Consider the following 20,717-nt stretch of genomic DNA (forward strand, 5'->3'; position numbering starts at 1 on the left):
CGACCTTCGACTCAAGGCAAAAAGTCAAATTTTGAAAATCCAAATTGAAAACAAGAAGACCTACAACTTACGACGTAAACCGGCAAAGACTTATAAGATTGGTAAACTAGTAGCCATTAAACGAACGCAGTTTGGCGGCGGTCTCAAACTAAAGCCGAAGTATTTGGGTCCTTACGAAATAACCAAAGTGAAGCACAATAATGCCTATGATGTCCAAAAAGTCGGCAACTCAAATGGACCAAAAATTTCTTCAACCTGTGCAGAGTACCTTAAGCCGTGGCCCACCCTCGAAGACAAAGACGAAACATTCGAGGCGAATGTTTAATCAGAATGGCCGAATGTGGGAGTGAGATTGCATTATGCCCCGAATCCCTCCCATAAAACCCCAGCATTCGTATGACATTACGCCCTGGACAACGAGAGAAGCAGCTAAAACTAAGAAGACGAGTAAATGGTCAAAAGACGCATTCCAAAGGAAGACGAGCCGATGGATAAGAGGACGACGATCACTCAAAGAGATGTGACAACGAGGAGACGAGCAGAGCAACATATCGAGAGGACGAGCGTCAGTTGCTGACGCTTCCTTGCATTCCAAAGGAAGACGAGCCGATGGAAAAGAAGACGACGATCACTACAAAGAGATGTGACAAGGAGGAGACGAGTAGAGCAACATATCGAGTGGACGAGCGTCAGTTGCTGACGCTTCCTTGCATTCCAAAGGAAGACGAGCCGATGGAAAAGAAGACGACGATCACTACAATGAGATGTGACAACGAGGAGACGAGCAGAGCAACATATCGAGAGGACGAGCGTCAGTTGCTGACGGGATCGAGTAAAGACCCCACATTTGGGAGCTCGCCGGGAAGTATCCGAGGAAACCTGAAGGTGAAAATGAAAAGTGACTAAAGACGACTGTGAGAATAACATTTTTTTTTTCTGAACTATGGCTTGCCTGAAGTGCATCGAAAGAAAGCATTTGGGCACTTCACAAATTCATATTCGAAGGAGAAGGGAACAAAAACAATCGCAAACGTTTACGTGAATTTGCTGGCTTTCAGTATGACGAAAATGACGCAATTTATAAATCCAAATGTGTATACATACACGCGAAATTGAAAGACAAAAATTTGATATCAATATGCGCAGTTTTGGAAATTAACTACGACGTAGAAAATTTGCAGCTGCACATTTTTCGCAATCTGCAGTTTGCAAACTTCTCTTTTTCAACGAAGTGGACGATTCTGAGAACGAGGAAACCGACGAAGAGAAGGAAAATGACGAAGACAGCCAAAATGATGATGAAATTAGAAGTGTAATTTCAACAGGAGTAGAAATACCTTCTACAGGCGGAAGGAAGAGAAAGTCGAATTCACAACGAATCAAGGAAGTTGATATGCCGCGTTTTGCTCTAAGTTTTCGAGACATAGAAGGGTCAATTAAACATTTTGTTGGGAGTGATGAAATTCCAGTTGAGGTATGGATAAGCGACTTTGAAGATCAAGCCTTACTTATGGGTTGGAATGCGCTACAAACACTTATCTTCCCCAAAAAGTCACTTAAAGGTGTCGCTAAGATGTTTATATTGAGCGAAAAGGAATTAAATTCGTGGAAAGCATTAAAGGAGTCTTTGCTAAATGAGTTCAGGTAGAGAGTAAGCAGCAAACAAATACACATGCAACTAGGAGAGAGCAAACGAAAATGTGCAAGAAGTGTGAAAGACAAAAAACGCTTTTGCAGCAAAAAGTGGTTCAAAAGGTCGCAAAAAGAAAGTTGTTTGCTACAACTGTGGTGAAAAGGGACATATTTCTGGTGGCTGCAGCAACAAAGAAAAAGGAAGAAAGTGTTTCAAGTGCAACAATTGGACACATTTCCAAGAATTGTCCACAAAGTGAAAAGGCAGTCGCAGAAAGCAAGCCCAACGCGCCAGTTTTAAGTGAGCACAGTGACATGACGAGCAAAGCAGTTTCAATTCAAAATCAGAATTGCGTGGCGCTGTTTGATACGGCCAGCAAGTTCAAGATTTTGCGCGAAGACTTATACAAGCAGTTAGCTTTGCCAAGGTTGGAAAAGATCGCAATGCCAATAAGATCAAGCCGATTGGACATTGTAAGCAAGCAGTATCGAATGACAACAGTGTTTATGACTTGAACTTCTTCATAGTTCCGTGTGATTGTATGGACACTCGTTTGATAATTGGGGAAGAACTGTGCTTGCAAGCAGAAGTTTCGTTCAGTCCAAGTGGTTTGCGTGTACGAAAGTTGAGCAATCTTGACGAAGATGAATTGGAATCCAATTTAATGCAAATCGAAGCAGTGCTTGACAACGAAGAACTCGATATTAATTAATCAGTCAGTGAGTATGCAAGGAATGAGGTGCGTGAACTAATAAATAAGTACTTTCCTAAACCATCGAAGTCAACAAACATTGAAATAAAAATCATTTTAAACGACGATACCCCAATTTTTTCGCGTCCGCGTAGATTTGCATTCGCTGAAACGAAAGTAATTGACGATCAGATCGAGCAGTGGCTCTCAAACGGCGTAATCGAAGAGTCCGATTCTGAATTTACAAGCCCGGTAGTGCTTGCTAAGAAAAACGACGGTTCCCAACGACTTTGTGTGGATTTCAGGCGTATCAACAAGGTAATAATAAAAGACCATTTTCCGTTGCCCCTGATTGACGACCAGCTTGATCGCTTACAAGAAGCTATGATGTTTAGCACGATTGACTTAAGGAATGGCTTTTTCATGTGCCAGTAGCCGATTCCAGCAAGAAGTACACCTCATTCGTGACCCAAAACGGGCAGTACCAGTTCCTTAAGGTGCCTTTTGGTTTGTCAAACTCACCTGGAGTGTTTCAGAGACACATCAATGCGATTTTCCGAACGCTGACTCGGAGAGGAATCGCTGTCCCTTACGTTGACGATATCATTATACCAGCAAAGGACGAAAAGGAGGCTGTATCGAACCTCAAAGAAGTTATAGGAACTTGCAGCAACTATGGGCTAGAACTCAACCTAAAGAAATGTCATTTCCTGCAGACCCGTATTCAGTTTTTAGGTCACATCATCGAGAATAAAACAATTTCCCCGACGCCTCAGAAGATCGATGCCGTTTCCAAATTCAAGATTCCACAAAATCTCTAGCAGCTAGAGAGTTTTCTGGGTCTTACCGGATACTTTAGAAAGTTTATCTACAACTATGCTCTTATTTTTACACACATCATCGAGAATAAAACAATTTCCCCGACGCCTCAGAAGATCGATGCCGTTTCCAAATTCAAGACTCCACAAGAATCTCAAGCAGCTAGAGAGTTTTCTGGGTCTTACCGGATACTTTAGAAAGTTTATCTACAACTATGCTCTTATTTCGAAACCCCTGACTGATCTGACTAAAAATAAAGCAAATTTCGTAATTGGCCCAAAAGAAGAGAATGCGATTGAATCCTTAAAAAAGTACTTGACTTCCACCCCTGTTTTGGCAATTTACAACCCGAAGTATGACACCGTGGTACATACTGATGCATCAATCGATGGTTTTGGCGCCGTGCTTTTGCAAAAATCACCAGATGACGGCCAATTTCACCCTGTCTACTTCATGAGTAGGAAAACAACGGATGCTCAGCGAAAATATTCAAGCTACGAATTAGACGTGTTAGCGATTATTGAGGCCATAACAAAGTTCAGAGTGTATCTCCTTGGAATTCCATTAAAGATAATCACAGATTGTAATGCTTTCGCGAAGACGCTAGGAATGCAAAGCCTGTGCACTGGGAGTAGCAAGCTGGGTACTTTTGCTCCAAGAGTACGACTACAAAGTTCAACACCGTTCAGGTTCACGTATAAAGCACGTTGATGCCCTATCTAGGTACCCAATAATGACGATCGTTGACGACTCCATTGCCCTTGGTTTCAAGCAAGCGCAAGAAAAAGATGAACACCTGAAAGCGATCATTAAAATTCTAGAAGACTCCAACTCACCATATGAAGACTATTTTCTGAAGGCCGGTGTGCTGTACAAACTTTTCAAGGACTTAGAACTAATTGTAGTTCCGAAGGACATGCAGAAGCAGATCATTGGTAGAGCACATGACCGAGGACACTTTTGCTATTAAAAAACGAAGGCGCTGATTTGCAACGAGTATTTTATCGAAATCTTTGACGAAAAAATTCAGAAGTACATCGACTGCTGCATTCCGTGCATTTTGACCAACCGCAAGCGTGGCAAACAGGAGGGCTGGTTACATCCATTACACAAAGAGGATTTCCCGCTGCATACCTATCGAGATTGATTTCTTGGGTCCACTAGACTCCACAAGCAAAAATTACAAGCACATTCGCCGTAGTCGACTCCTTTACGAAATTCTGTTGACTGTACCAAGTCAACCACTGCCAGCGAAGTCATAGCCAAACTACGAGGCCAAAGTTATATATTTGGTAACCCAGCTTGCATTATATCGGACCGAGGCTCAGCTTTTACCGCGCAAGACTATCTTGAGTATTGCGAAGACGAAGGCATAAAGGTGGTGAAATCAACGACAGGCCTACCACGTGTTAACGGACAAGTGGAAAGACTGAATGCCATCATTATTTCGTTTCTATCTAAACTGAGTGTGGATGATCCCACAAAGTGGTACAGACTTGTCGATCGAGTTCAACAAGCCATTAACTCCACTTTTTCGAGAAGCATCGACGCCACTCCTTTTGAGGTTCTAATCGGAATCAAAATGAGAAACAAAGATGACCAGAAGCTTCAAGAAAATATCAACAACGAGTCCATAGCCTTGTTTCAGAACACGCACAACGACCTTCTACTCAGGCAAAAAGTCAAATTTTGAAAATCCAAATTGAAAACAAGAAGACCTACAACTTACGACGTAAACCGGCAAAGACTATAAGATTGGGAAACTAGTAGCCATTAAACGAACGCAGTTTGGCGGCGGTCTCAAACTAAAGCCGAAGTATTTGGGTCCTTACGAAATAACCAAAGTGAAGCACAATAATGCCTATGATGTCCAAAAAGTCGGCAACTCAAATGGACCAAAAATTTCTTCAACCTGTGCAGAGTACCTTAAGCCGTGGCCCACCCTCGAAGACAAAGACGAAACATTCGAGGCGAATGTTTAATCAGAATGGCCGAATGTGGGAGTGAGATTGCATTATGCCCCGAATCCCTCCCATAAAACCCCAGCATTCGTATGACATTACGCCCTGGACAACGAGAGAAGCAGCTAAACTAAGAAGCGAGTAATGGTCAAAGACCGCATGTCCAAAGGAAGACGAGCCGATGGATAAGAGGACGAAGATGACACTCAAAGAGATGTGACAACGAGGGATACGAGCAGAGCAACATATCGAGAGGACGAGCGTCAGTTGCTGACGCTTCCTGCATTCCAAAGGAAGACGAGCCGATGAAAAGAAGACGACGATCACTACAAAGAGATGTGACAAGAGGAGACGAGTAGAGCAACATATCGATAGGACGAGCGTCAGTTGCTGACGCTTCCTGCATTCCAAAGGAAGACGAGCCGATGAAAAGAAGACGACATCACTACAATGAGATGTGACAACGAGGAGACGAGCAGAGCAACATATCGAGAGGACCGAGCGTCAGTTGCTGACGGGATCGATAAGAGACCCCACATTGGGAGCTCGCCGGGAAGTATCCGAGGAAACCTGAAGGTGAAAATGAAAAGTGACTAAAGACGACTGTGAGAATAACATTTTTTTTTCTGAACTATGGCTTGCCTGAAGTGCATCGAAAGAAAGCATTTGGGCACTTCACAAATTCATATTCGAAGGAAAAGGGAACAAAAACAATCGCAAACGTTTACGTGAATTTGCTGGCTTTCAGTATGACGAAAATGACGCAATTTATAAATCCAAATGTGTATACATACACGCGAAATTGATAGACAAAAATTTGATATCAATTGCGCAGTTTTGGAAATTAACTACGACGTAGAAAATTTGCAGCTGCACATTTTCGCAATCTGCAGTTTGCAAACTTCTCTTTTTCAACGAAGTGGACGATTCTGAGAACGAGGAAACCGACGAAGAGAAGGAAAATGACGAAGACAGCCAAAATGATGATGAAATTAGAAGTGTAATTTCAACAGGAGTAGAAATACCTTCTACAGGCGGAAGGAAGAGAAAGTCGAATTCACAACGAATCAAGGAAGTTGATATGCCGCGTTTTGCTCTAAGTTTTCGAGACATAGAAGGGTCAATTAAACATTTTGTTGGGAGTGATGAAATTCCAGTTGAGGTATGGATAAGCGACTTTGAAGATCAAGCCTTACTTATGGGTTGGAATGCGCTACAAACACTTATCTTCCCCAAAAAGTCACTTAAAGGTGTCGCTAAGATGTTTATATTGAGCGAAAAGGAATTAAATTCGTGGAAAGCATTAAAGGAGTCTTTGCTAAATGAGTTCAGGTAGAGAGTAAGCAGCAAACAAATACACATGCAACTAGGAGAGAGCAAACGAAAATGTGCAAGAAGTGTGAAAGACAAAAAAGCTTTTGCAGCAAAAAGTGGTTCAAAAGGTGGCAAAAAGAAAGTTGTTTGCTACAACTGTGGTGAAAAGGGACATATTTCTGGTGGCTGCAGCAACAAAGAAAAAGGAAGAAAGTGTTTCAAGTGCAACAAATTTGGACACATTTCCAAGAATTGTCCACAAAGTGAAAAGGCAGTCGCAGAAAGCAAGCCCAACGCGCCAGTTTTAAGTGAGCACAGTGACATGACGAGCAAAGCAGTTTCAATTCAAAATCAGAATTGCGTGGCGCTGTTTGATACGGCCAGCAAGTTCAAGATTTTGCGCGAAGACTTATACAAGCAGTTAGCTTTGCCAAGGTTGGAAAAGATCGCAATGCCAATAAGATCAAGCCGATTGGACATTGTAAGCAAGCAGTATCGAATGACAACAGTGTTTATGACTTGAACTTCTTCATAGTTCCGTGTGATTGTATGGACACTCGTTTGATAATTGGGGAAGAACTGTGCTTGCAAGCAGAAGTTTCGTTCAGTCCAAGTGGTTTGCGTGTACGAAAGTTGAGCAATCTTGACGAAGATGAATTGGAATCCAATTTAATGCAAATCGAAGCAGTGCTTGACAACGAAGAACTCGATATTAATTAATCAGTCAGTGAGTATGCAAGGAAAGAGGTGCGTGAACTAATAAATAAGTACTTTCCTAAACCATCGAAGTCAACAAACATTGAAATAAAAATCATTTTAAACGACGATACCCAATTTTTTCGCGTCCGCGTAGATTGCATTTCTGAAACGAAAGTAATTGACGATCAGATCGAGCAGTGGCTCTCAAACGGCGTAATCGAAGAGTCCGACTCTGAATTTACAAGCCCGGTAGTGTTGCTAAGAAAAACGACGGTTCCCAACGACTTTGTGTGGATTTCAGGCGTATCAACAAGGTAATAATAAAAGACCATTTTCCGTTGCCCCTGATTGACGACCAGCTTGATCGCTTACAAGAAGCTATGATGTTTAGCAAGATTGACTTAAGGAATGGCTTTTTCATGTGCCAGAAGCCGATTCCAGCAAGAAGTACACCTCATTCGTGACCCAAAACGGGCAGTACCAGTTCCTTAAGGTGCCTTTTGGTTTGTCAAACTCACCTGGAGTGTTTCAGAGACACATCAATGCGATTTTCCGAACGCTGACTCGGAGAGGAATCGCTGTCCCTTACGTTGACGATATCATTATACCAGCAAAGGACAAAAGGAGGCTGTATCGAACCTCAAGAAGTTATAGGAACTTGCAGCAACTATGGGCTAGAACTCAACCTAAAGAAATGTCATTTCCTGCAGACCCGTATTCAGTTTTTAGGTCACATCATCGAGAATAAAACAATTTCCCCGACGCCTCAGAAGATCGATGGCCGTTTCCAAATTCAAGATTCCACAAAATCTCTAGCAGCTAGAGAGTTTTCTGGGTCTTACCGGATACTTTAGAAAGTTTATCTACAACTATGCTCTTATTTTACACACATCATCGAGAATAAAACAATTTCCCCGACGCCTCAGAAGATCGATGCCGTTTCCAAATTCAAGACTCCACAGAATCTCAAGCAGCTAGAGAGTTTTCTGGGTCTTACCGGATACTTTAGAAAGTTTATCTACAACTATGCTCTTATTTCGAAACCCCTGACTGATCTGACTAAAAATAAAGCAAATTTCGTAATTGGCCCAAAAGAAGAGAATGCGATTGAATCCTTAAAAAAGTACTTGACTTCCACCCCTGTTTTGGCAATTTACAACCCGAAGTATGACACCGTGGTACATACTGATGCATCAATCGATGGTTTTGGCGCCGTGCTTTTGCAAAAATCACCAGATGACGGCCAATTTCACCCTGTCTACTTCATGAGTAGGAAAACAACGGATGCTCAGCGAAAATATTCAAGCTACGAATTAGACGTGTTAGCGATTATTGAGGCCATAACAAAGTTCAGAGTGTATCTCCTTGGAATTCCATTAAAGATAATCACAGATTGTAATGCTTTCGCGAAGACGCTAGGAATGCAAAGCCTGTGCACTGGAGTAGCAAGCTGGGTACTTTTGCTCCAAGAGTACGACTACAAAGTTCAACACCGTTCAGGTTCACGTATAAAGCACGTTGATGCCCTATCTAGGTACCCAATAATGACGATCGTTGACGACTCCATTGCCCTTGGTTTCAAGCAAGCGCAAGAAAAAGATGAACACCTGAAAGCGATCATTAAAATTCTAGAAGACTCCAACTCACCATATGAAGACTATTTTCTGAAGGCCGGTGTGCTGTACAAACTTTTCAAGGACTTAGAACTAATTGTAGTTCCGAAGGACATGCAGAAGCAGATCATTGGTAGAGCACATGACCGAGGACACTTTGCTATTAAAAAACGAAGGCGCTGATTTGCAACGAGTATTTTATCGAAATCTTTGACGAAAAAATTCAGAAGTACATCGACTGCTGCATTCCGTGCATTTTGACCAACCGCAAGCGTGGCAAACAGGAGGGCTGGTTACATCCATTACACAAAGAGGATTTCCCGCTGCATACCTATCAGATTGATTTCTTGGGTCCACTAGACTCCACAAGCAAAAATTACAAGCACATTCGCCGTAGTCGACTCCTTTACGAAATTCTGTTGACTGTACCAAGTCAACCACTGCCAGCGAAGTCATAGCCAAACTACGAGGCCAAAGTTATATATTTGGTAACCCAGCTTGCATTATATCGGACCGAGGCTCAGCTTTTACCGCGCAAGACTATCTTGAGTATTGCGAAGACGAAGGCATAAAGGTGGTGAAATCAACGACAGGCCTACCACGTGTTAACGGACAAGTGGAAAGACTGAATGCCATCATTATTTCGTTTCTATCTAAACTGAGTGTGGATGATCCCACAAAGTGGTACAGACTTGTCGATCGAGTTCAACAAGCCATTAACTCCACTTTTTCGAGAAGCATCGACGCCACTCCTTTTGAGGTTCTAATCGGAATCAAAATGAGAAACAAAGATGACCAGAAGCTTCAAGAAAATATCAACAACGAGTCCATAGCCTTGTTTCAGAACACGCACAACGACCTTCTACTCAAGGCAAAAAGTCAAATTTTGAAAATCCAAATTGAAAACAAGAAGACCTACAACTTACGACGTAAACCGGCAAAGACTTATAAGATTGGGAAACTAGTAGCCATTAAACGAACGCAGTTTGGCGGCGGTCTCAAACTAAAGCCGAAGTATTTGGGTCCTTACGAAATAACCAAAGTGAAGCACAATAATGCCTATGATGTCCAAAAAGTCGGCAACTCAAATGGACCAAAAATTTCTTCAACCTGTGCAGAGTACCTTAAGCCGTGGCCCACCCTCGAAGACAAAGACGAAACATTCGAGGCGAATGTTTAATCAGAATGGCCGAATGTGGGAGTGAGATTGCATTATGCCCCGAATCCCTCCCATAAAACCCCAGCATTCGTATGACATTACGCCCTGGACAACGAGAGAAGCAGCTAAAACTAAGAAGACGAGTAAATGGTCAAAAGACGCATTCCAAAGGAAGACGAGCCGATGGATAAGAGGACGACGATCACTCAAAGAGATGTGACAACGAGGAGACGAGCAGAGCAACATATCGAGAGGACGAGCGTCAGTTGCTGACGCTTCCTTGCATTCCAAAGGAAGACGAGCCGATGGAAAAGAAGACGACGATCACTACAAAGAGATGTGACAAGGAGGAGACGAGTAGAGCAACATATCGAGTGGACGAGCGTCAGTTGCTGACGCTTCCTTGCATTCCAAAGGAAGACGAGCCGATGGAAAAGAAGACGACGATCACTACAATGAGATGTGACAACGAGGAGACGAGCAGAGCAACATATCGAGAGGACGAGCGTCAGTTGCTGACGGGATCGAGTAAAGACCCCACATTTGGGAGCTCGCCGGGAAGTATCCGAGGAAACCTGAAGGTGAAAATGAAAAGTGACTAAAGACGACTGTGAGAATAACATTTTTTTTTTCTGAACTATGGCTTGCCTGAAGTGCATCGAAAGAAAGCATTTGGGCACTTCACAAATTCATATTCGAAGGAGAAGGGAACAAAAACAATCGCAAACGTTTACGTGAATTTGCTGGCTTTCAGTATGACGAAAATGACGCAATTTATAAATCCAAATGTGTATACATACACGCGAAATTGAAAGACAAAAATTTGATATCAATATGCGCAGTTTTGGAAATTAACTACGACGTAGAAAATTTGCAGCTGCACATTTTTCGCAATCTGCAGTTTGCAAACTTCTCTTTTTCAACGAAGTGGACGATTCTGAGAACGAGGAAACCGACGAAGAGAAGGAAAATGACGAAGACCGCCAAAATGATGATGAAATTAGAAGTGTAATTTCAACAGGAGTAGAAATACCTTCTACAGGCGGAAGGAAGAGAAAGTCGAATTCACAACGAATCAAGGAAGTTGATATGCCGCGTTTTGCTCTAAGTTTTCGAGACATAGAAGGGTCAATTAAACATTTTGTTGGGAGTGATGAAATTCCAGTTGAGGTATGGATAAGCGACTTTGAAGATCAAGCCTTACTTATGGGTTGGAATGCGCTACAAACACTTATCTTCCCCAAAAAGTCACTTAAAGGTGTCGCTAAGATGTTTATATTGAGCGAAAAGGAATTAAATTCGTGGAAAGCATTAAAGGAGTCTTTGCTAAATGAGTTCAGGTAGAGAGTAAGCAGCAAACAAATACACATGCAACTAGGAGAGAGCAAACGAAAATGTGCAAGAAGTGTGAAAGACAAAAACGCTTTTGCAGCAAAAAGTGGTTCAAAAGGTCGCAAAAAGAAAGTTGTTTGCTACAACTGTGGTGAAAAGGGACATATTTCTGGTGGCTGCAGCAACAAAGAAAAAGGAAGAAAGTGTTTCAAGAATTGTCCACAAAGTGAAAAGGCAGTCGCAGAAAGCAAGCCCAACGCGCCAGTTTTAAGTGAGCACAGTGACATGACGAGCAAAGCAGTTTCAATTCAAAATCAGAATTGCGTGGCGCTGTTTGATACGGCCAGCAAGTTCAAGATTTTGCGCGAAGACTTATACAAGCAGTTAGCTTTGCCAAGGTTGGAAAAGATCGCAATGCCAATAAGATCAAGCCGATTGGACATTGTAAGCAAGCAGTATCGAATGACAACAGTGTTTATGACTTGAACTTCTTCATAGTTCCGTGTGATTGTATGGACACTCGTTTGATAATTGGGGAAGAACTGTGCTTGCAAGCAGAAGTTTCGTTCAGTCCAAGTGGTTTGCGTGTACGAAAGTTGAGCAATCTTGACGAAGATGAATTGGAATCCAATTTAATGCAAATCGAAGCAGTGCTTGACAACGAAGAACTCGATATTAATTAATCAGTCAGTGAGTATGCAAGGAATGAGGTGCGTGAACTAATAAATAAGTACTTTCCTAAACCATCGAAGTCAACAAACATTGAAATAAAAATCATTTTAAACGACGATACCCCAATTTTTTCGCGTCCGCGTAGAATTGCATTCGCTGAAACGAAAGTAATTGACGATCAGATCGAGCAGTGGCTCTCAAACGGCGTAATCGAAGAGTCCGATTCTGAATTTACAAGCCCGGTAGTGCTTGCTAAGAAAAACGACGGTTCCCAACGACTTTGTGTGGATTTCAGGCGTATCAACAAGGTAATAATAAAAGACCATTTTCCGTTGCCCCTGATTGACGACCAGCTTGATCGCTTACAAGAAGCTATGATGTTTAGCACGATTGACTTAAGGAATGGCTTTTTCATGTGCCAGTAGCCGATTCCAGCAAGAAGTACACCTCATTCGTGACCCAAAACGGGCAGTACCAGTTCCTTAAGGTGCCTTTTGGTTTGTCAAACTCACCTGGAGTGTTTCAGAGACACATCAATGCGATTTTCCGAACGCTGACTCGGAGAGGAATCGCTGTCCCTTACGTTGACGATATCATTATACCAGCAAAGGACGAAAAGGAGGCTGTATCGAACCTCAAAGAAGTTATAGGAACTTGCAGCAACTATGGGCTAGAACTCAACCTAAAGAAATGTCATTTCCTGCAGACCCGTATTCAGTTTTTAGGTCACATCATCGAGAATAAAACAATTTCCCCGACGCCTCAGAAGATCGATGCCGTTTCCAAATTCAAGACTCCACAAAATCTCTAGCAGCTAGAGAGTTTTCTGGGTCTTACCGGATACTTTAGAAAGTTTATCTACAACTATGCTCTTATTTTTACACACATCATCGAGAATAAAACAATTTCCCCGACGCCTCAGAAGATCGATGCCGTTTCCAAATTCAAGACTCCACAAAATCTCAAGCAGCTAGAGAGTTTTCTGGGTCTTACCGGATACTTTAGAAAGTTTATCTACAACTATGCTCTTATTTCGAAACCCCTGACTGATCTGACTAAAAATAAAGCAAATTTCGTAATTGGCCCAAAAGAAGAGAATGCGATTGAATCCTTAAAAAAGTACTTGACTTCCACCCCTGTTTTGGCAATTTACAACCCGAAGTATGACACCGTGGTACATACTGATGCATCAATCGATGGTTTTGGCGCCGTGCTTTTGCAAAAATCACCAGATGACGGCCAATTTCACCCTGTCTACTTCATGAGTAGGAAAACAACGGATGCTCAGCGAAAATATTCAAGCTACGAATTAGACGTGTTAGCGATTATTGAGGCCATAACAAAGTTCAGAGTGTATCTCCTTGGAATTCCATTAAAGATAATCACAGATTGTAATGCTTTCGCGAAGACGCTAGGAATGCAAAGCCTGTGCACTGGGGTAGCAAGCTGGGTACTTTTGCTCCAAGAGTACGACTACAAAGTTCAACACCGTTCAGGTTCACGTATAAAGCACGTTGATGCCTTATCTAGGTACCCAATAATGACGATCGTTGACGACTCCATTGCCCTTGGTTTCAAGCAAGCGCAAGAAAAAGATGAACACCTGAAAGCGATCATTAAAATTCTAGAAGACTCCAACTCACCATATGAAGACTATTTTCTGAAGGCCGGTGTGCTGTACAAACTTTTCAAGGACTTAGAACTAATTGTAGTTCCGAAGGACATGCAGAAGCAGATCATTGGTAGAGCACATGACCGAGGACATTTTGCTATTAAAAAACGAAGGCGCTGATTTGCAACGAGTATTTTATCGAAATCTTTGACGAAAAAATTCAGAAGTACATCGACTGCTGCATTCCGTGCATTTTGACCAACCGCAAGCGTGGCAAACAGGAGTGCTGGTTACATCCATTACACAAAGAGGATTTCCCGCTGCATACCTTTGAGATTGATTTCTTGGGTCCACTAGACTCCACAAGCAAAAATTACAAGCACATTCGCCGTAGTCGACTCCTTTACGAAATTCTGTTGACTGTACCAAGTCAACCACTGCCAGCGAAGTCATAGCCAAACTACGAGGCCAAAGTTATATATTTGGTAACCCAGCTTGCATTATATCGGACCGAGGCTCAGCTTTTACCGCGCAAGACTATCTTGAGTATTGCGAAGACGAAGGCATAAAGGTGGTGAAATCAACGACAGGCCTACCACGTGTTAACGGACAAGTGGAAAGACTGAATGCCATCATTATTTCGTTTCTATCTAAACTGAGTGTGGATGATCCCACAAAGTGGTACAGACTTGTCGATCGAGTTCAACAAGCCATTAACTCCACTTTTTCGAGAAGCATCGACGCCACTCCTTTTGAGGTTCTAATCGGAATCAAAATGAGAAACAAAGATGACCAGAAGCTTCAAGAAAATATCAACAACGAGTCCATAGCCTTGTTTCAGAACACGCACAACGACCTTCTACTCAAGGCAAAAAGTCAAATTTTGAAAATCCAAATTGAAAACAAGAAGACCTACAACTTACGACGTAAACCGGCAAAGACTTATAAGATTGGGAAACTAGTAGCCATTAAACGAACGCAGTTTGGCGGCGGTCTCAAACTAAAGCCGAAGTATTTGGGTCCTTACGAAATAACCAAAGTGAAGCACAATAATGCCTATGATGTCCAAAAAGTCGGCAACTCAAATGGACCAAAAATTTCTTCAACCTGTGCAGAGTACCTTAAGCCGTGGCCCACCCTCGAAGACAAAGACGAAACATTCGAGGCGAATGTTTAATCAGAATGGCCGAATGTGGGAGTGAGATTGCATTATGCCCCGAATCCCTCCCATAAAACCCCAGCATTCGTATGACATTACGCCCTGGACAACGAGAGAAGCAGCTAAAACTAAGAAGACGAGTAAATGGGTAAGAGGACGACGATCACTCAAAGAGATGTGACAACGAGGAGACGAGCAGAGCAACATATCGAGAGGACGAGCGTCAGTTGCTGACGCTTCCTTGCATTCCAAAGGAAGACGAGCCGATGGAAAAGAAGACGACGATCACTACAATGAGATGTGACAACGAGGAGACGAGCAGAGCAACATATCGAGAGAACGAGCGTCAGTTGCTGACGGGATCGAGTAAAGACGTGCTCAAGCGAACGACGTGTGACGACAAGACGACGGTTAAATCAAACACAAAGATTCAGATTTCTTACTATGTTAAATAATATTAATAATCCAACTTTTAAATAATAACCTAATTAATAAATAAAAACCTCACATATAGATATTTTTTCTTTATTGATAATAATAATTGCTGTTCTTTTTATTGTTTTATATTTATTTTTTAGATTTTGTCTAAATCATTATCTTTGCTTTGGATTCTTTTTAGCAGGCATTTGTTGTGAAGCAAATATAATTTGCAGATCAAATTTCCGCACAAAATAGCAACAATTATCACTAACAATATATTTGTAAGATACATGTCAACATTATTGGATTCCACTTTATTATTTACACTTGCAGTGGAATCCACTGTTTTTTTTTGTTTGTCAATTTTATTCGGTGTCTCATTATTTGGTATATCAATTTAACTTATACTATTTATTCTCATTACTTATTTGTTTTCATTTGTATATTCAATTTTTATGTTTATTTTTCGTTTTTAGAATTTAAGACTTTTTTTTAAATTTTAATTTTACAATTTTCCTACCTATTTTTGTATAGCTATACGGGCCTTACATCTAATTGGGCAGAGAGAGTTTCGCTCAACTTTACAAATGCATATTATATACAAATACTATTAAAAATTGATGGAACTACGGGACCCTTCCGCATCATCTGGGCGTCGCCGGTCTCTGGCACGCTGATGCTTCCTCGATGGCTTGTTGTGATGTATCCTGGTCCAGTTCTTCAGTCATCAGTAAGACGTCGCCGGTCTGTCGCAGGTGTACTGAAAATGAACGTTGCCTAATGGTCCAGGGCAGTCAGCAGGGCACTTTTTCCGATATTTGGGCACTTCTCTTGGGGATGGAGGTTTCGTTAACATTTTTTCATTTAAAATTAATATTTTCTTTGTTGTGAGTAAGTGGCGATTCTCGGGTTATTTTTTTCGAGACTCGATTTTAGAAAAACGAGCTCGGTTTGTAATTTTTGGGCTGTAGCCCACGCTGGAGGTGTTGAACTGCTGAAGAGTAACCACTTTATGTGCGCTACCCTTTTCTTGATTTTATTGTTAACACTTCCGCGTCTACCCATTATCGCACTCTACTCACTCAGATATTTTTCATTCCGTTCCATCCTGTGCCGTTCAACTTATCTTCTTCGGAGATGTATAAATTTATTATGGCCCAGCCGAAAATATTTGAATCAATTCGCAGTCATCTTCTAAAACAAAGTTGGCCGGCGGCTTCTTTTTTGCAGGGTTTTTCGATAGCTGTCACTCGGTCACGGTCGCCAAGTTCACACAAACATATTGTATAATGCACTTTTTATATTTTATTGAAATTAATTCTTTATTCTGCTTATCGTTTCGATATCTTTTGATGAGTGCCTCGGCCTCTGTTCTTACCTTAACTTAGTTCTGTCTGCTCGCAGTCGGAGCTGACGGTCAAGCGGGCAACGCCGCAACCGCCTTATGTTTAAGCTTATATTTATCTCCGAGAGCGGCACTCACAGAGAGAGACGGAGAAGAAATATGTGCATACATGGATATAATTGTTGCCGTCGCCAACTGTGGGAATAAGCTGGCGCGACTTATCACTCGCTGATGGCGTGTGTGGTCAAATTACGTTTGCACTGTAAGAGTGCTGCTCCTGCAGATTTGGCTTACATTGTTGCCGATGGTACAGTGTGTAATCTGTATGCATGCACATTACACCATATCTCACTAGAAAAACCAAGTAGATCGTTCCTCCCAACGACCCAGCAGCCCCGATACCACTAAGAAAACAGTGATATACTCGGCCCTTCCGCAGCGTCGGTATCACTCAGCATGCAGTCCTATACTCGGCCCCTTAGCAGCGTCGACATCAATATAGTAAGCTGTGCTACCCTCAGCCATTCCGCAGCGTCGGTATCACTCAGCAAGCATAGCGCCGAGGTAATTAAATTTAGAGACGTAGCCCTAACCAACCGTATTATCAAATATAACCATACTCTGTAGTGTTCGATTGGTGTTATTCTTTAGGGAAAGGAATGTAAATTGATTTAAAGAGGAAATACATTTCTATCCCAAAACTTGGCCACGGCGAGCTATACCTCCTCCCGAAACAGGATCGTTACAGTGTATCAAGAGCAGCGGGGAGCACGCTTATAATTAATTGCTTGCACTTATTTTGTGAGGGTTATTTGCACGAAGTACTTATCAATGTGTGTGTAAGGTTTTATACTGTTCGTGTCGTGCTTTGACCCTGATCTGCACAACATTCAATTGACAAGTGTATTACCTATAACAATTTTCAAGAGTAATTTATACGAGTTAACAATTTTTTTTGTAAACCAAAATCAGTGGTAATTTAAAAAAATTGTACAGAGACATTAACTCATAAAATATTGGACGAAATCTTTGTTTAATGCCTTATAAGTTTTGGTTCATCCCATTTTGACGAAAGAATTAGGTGTATGAAAGGTGTGTTTCCGTTTTTGTACCGCACATTTGTACTGACGACCAAAAATTTTAAGAACTCAAAATTGTAAGTTCTTATTTAAAAAATCGAAACTGGTCGAAAACTCCATGTGTTATGACTGGTAATTTGGCTCAGCGGCTTATGCGATATACTATAAAAGCCTTTGACACATTTCCCTAAAAATTTTGCATACTTAAAGACATATAATGTTAAGGTTAATCAAATCGTAATTTTAAAATAATAGACTAAATTTATAATTACTAATATTTGCTTTTTTTAATTTCAGAATGCTGAATCCTAAGTGCCAAATGTTGTTTTTCTCAGCAACATACGATAAAGAAGTTATGGACTTTGCTCGCCTAATTGTAGCAGATCCCACTATAATAAGGTATAATATTACATATTACATATTTATTTTAAAGCTATTTTATGTTCTCTCATTGCTGCAAGAAATACCAAAATCAAAGGCTTCAGAGTGAACACTGTAGACATATACCTGCATTTTATTAACCGTCTACCACCAGCTTTGGATATTTCGCGGTATAGGGGCCTAACTCTAGGTATTGAAAAGACTTAGATTGATGATTAGCAGCTGGAGGAGGGCTTGAAACTAAGACTAAAGCTAACTAAGCCATAGCGCTCCAGAGCGGTGCGGAGACGTGGGGGAAGAGATGGAGCGGGAGAGCGAAAGGACAGTTGATGGAGACATCTGGAGATATGTTGCTCTACACTGCCTTCTTGGCGTGAGGAGCAGCTAACGATATTAATTTTATCAACATAATTAACAAAAATATTTTTTTTCTTCAAGTTATTAATATCGAAAAAAGGGCAATCGTTAACGAAGTTTATTTGTAAGTTGTACTGACGCGAACAAAGCTTATTTACTGTTACATTTTCATATACGATGGAAAGTCACAAAGAGAGAGCAGGATGTTATATGCCAGTCGTACTATATTCGGCAAAAAGTAAGGTGTATTTTCCATTTTAACTTCGCGTTTTTTTTAAAGAGTGCAGCTGAAGAGAGCGGACGTGTTTCGGGCGAGGTCCGGTAAAAGTTAAAAAAAGTGAATATCTTAAAGACAAAGGACAAAAATATACAAACCAAAAAAAAATTGGAGTATTACAAAATAAGCGAAAAGACGCTATACACAAAAAATACTTAATCAACTCAACAAATTAATGATATGATTAAAAAGAGTTCATAATTATTTTGAAATAGTGACACTCTAAAAAAAAAAGCCCAATGAGAGCCGAACCAAATAAAGAGCGTCGAAGTCGTCGACCGCAGCGCCCAATTCAACGGCAACAAACACTCTGACAGCTTAAAAAAACCAAAACAATATTCAGCGAAAAGACGCTAAAACAGAAGAGAGAAAATAGTTATTCAAAATAGTTAAATGAATGATAAGATTAAAACAAGTGCATAATTATTTTATAATTATTATAATTATTTTATAATTATTATAATTATTTTATAATTATTATAATTATTTTATAATTATTATAATTATTTTATAATTTAATTTTATAATTGACGCAAAAAAAAAAAAGGTCATTAAGCGACGAATCAAATAATGAGAGTCGAAGCTGCGCTATAGCGAAATGTCTATTAAGGGTAACTCGGTCCTACTGAAGGTCGATAGCCAAAGTCCACGGTCTTGGTCCCCCTCTCTACCTACTCTTATACCTTCTTCTACGGCGTGGAGTTCTCAGTGTAAAACCCCCCACCATCAGACTCGACCACTGGCGCACCAACAATATTCAGCGATAAAACGTCTGCAATTGCACCAAAGGAAATAGCAGAAATAGGAAACGGCTCTTATCGCACAACCGACTGCGAAGTCGTCGACCGCAGCGCCAAATACAACGGCAACAAAAACTCTGACAGCTCAAAAAAACCAAAACAATATTCAGCAATCGGGCCTGGCCATACAAACCGGCATGGATCGCTACATCTAAAGCCCCCACCGATTTACACAAATACTATACGCACACCAACTAAGAAGCATCAGGCTTGCAAGTTGTATTAAAAGGAATCGAGCCGGATTAAGTTATCGATGCCCTCCAAGAAAACGGTTTTTAGTAAAGGACGTTAGTAACATCATTAACAAGAACAAAAAGCCGCAACCACTCTTCAAGGTAGAGCTGGAAAAATGAAGTGTATCCTATCTATAACCTGCGATACCTATTACACGGAAAAATTACGGTGGAGGAGCCACATAAAAGGAACGGCCCAGTGCAATGCACAAACTGTCAGGAGTATGGACACACCAGAACATACTGCACACTTCGATCAGTCTGTGAAGTTTGTGGAGACTTTCACAATTTCGCAAACTGCCCTGCCAACAAGAAAGACACCCAAAAGAGGAAATGTGGAAACTGCGGAGGAAATCACACTTCTAACCACAGAGGCTGTGTGGTTCACAAGCTGTTGAAAAACCGCATGCGAAGAGCGTCAACTCCGCGAAATACTCAAAATACTAAAAACGTGTACACTTACTCAAAAACGACACATACACATACTTCCGACGACGGAAGTTTTTTTCGACACGGCTGCAATATCCTCAATTGGTCAGCTTAATACACAGTAGGGCTTCTCATACGCCGATGCCCTTCGAACAAAAACGGGAATCCCACTCCAGTCTAATCTAGGAAACTTTCAGAAGGTCCCAGGACAGTCACCAAGCACACTGGAATCAATGATGGTTACCATGCAACAAGGTATGGTGAAATTTATGTCCTTCATGAAAACGGCCATGCAAACACTGGTTCAAACCCAGAAGATGGTGTTCCAGTTGCTTGCAGCTAAGCAGAATAACCGTGTGGAATGCCATTAAAATAACACAGTTGCTAAATGTAAATCATATCGACATTATGCTACTGGTAAAGACGCTCCTCATAAGCAAATACAATTTCCAAATGAGAGGCTAGGCTACACCTTTTACCGCACAGATCACCAATGGCGGAACAAGCACCCTGATCAGGGAACGCATTAAACACCATTTTAAACAAAGATTAGCAACTAACTACTTGCAGGCCACGTCTATCAAAGTGCAGTCAGGTAACGGAAACCATACCATAACCACTATATACTGCCCGCCTCAATTACAATTTCTAAAGGACAATTTTTACAACTTTTTTTGGAGATCGCTTCATTGCTGCCGGAGACTATAATGCCAAGCATACGCACTGGGGATC

At 41.3% G+C, this 20,717-nt stretch overlaps 1 protein-coding gene across 2 annotated transcripts in view; it reads left to right on the plus strand.

Moving 5' to 3' along the window:
- LOC128263976 (DEAD-box helicase Dbp80) overlaps positions 1-20,717 on the plus strand; it is a 283,996-nt gene that overhangs the window by 178,549 nt on the left and 84,730 nt on the right. For both annotated transcript variants that reach the window (XM_052999261.1, XM_052999262.1), the window contains exon 7: positions 17,806-17,907. In XM_052999261.1, the coding sequence (XP_052855221.1) occupies positions 17,806-17,907 (102 nt within the window). The remainder of the gene's footprint in view (positions 1-17,805; positions 17,908-20,717) is intronic.

The sequence above is a fragment of the Drosophila gunungcola genome, unplaced genomic scaffold, assembly GCF_025200985.1.
Source record: "Drosophila gunungcola strain Sukarami unplaced genomic scaffold, Dgunungcola_SK_2 000040F, whole genome shotgun sequence".
Classification (NCBI taxonomy): Eukaryota; Metazoa; Arthropoda; class Insecta; order Diptera; family Drosophilidae; genus Drosophila; species Drosophila gunungcola.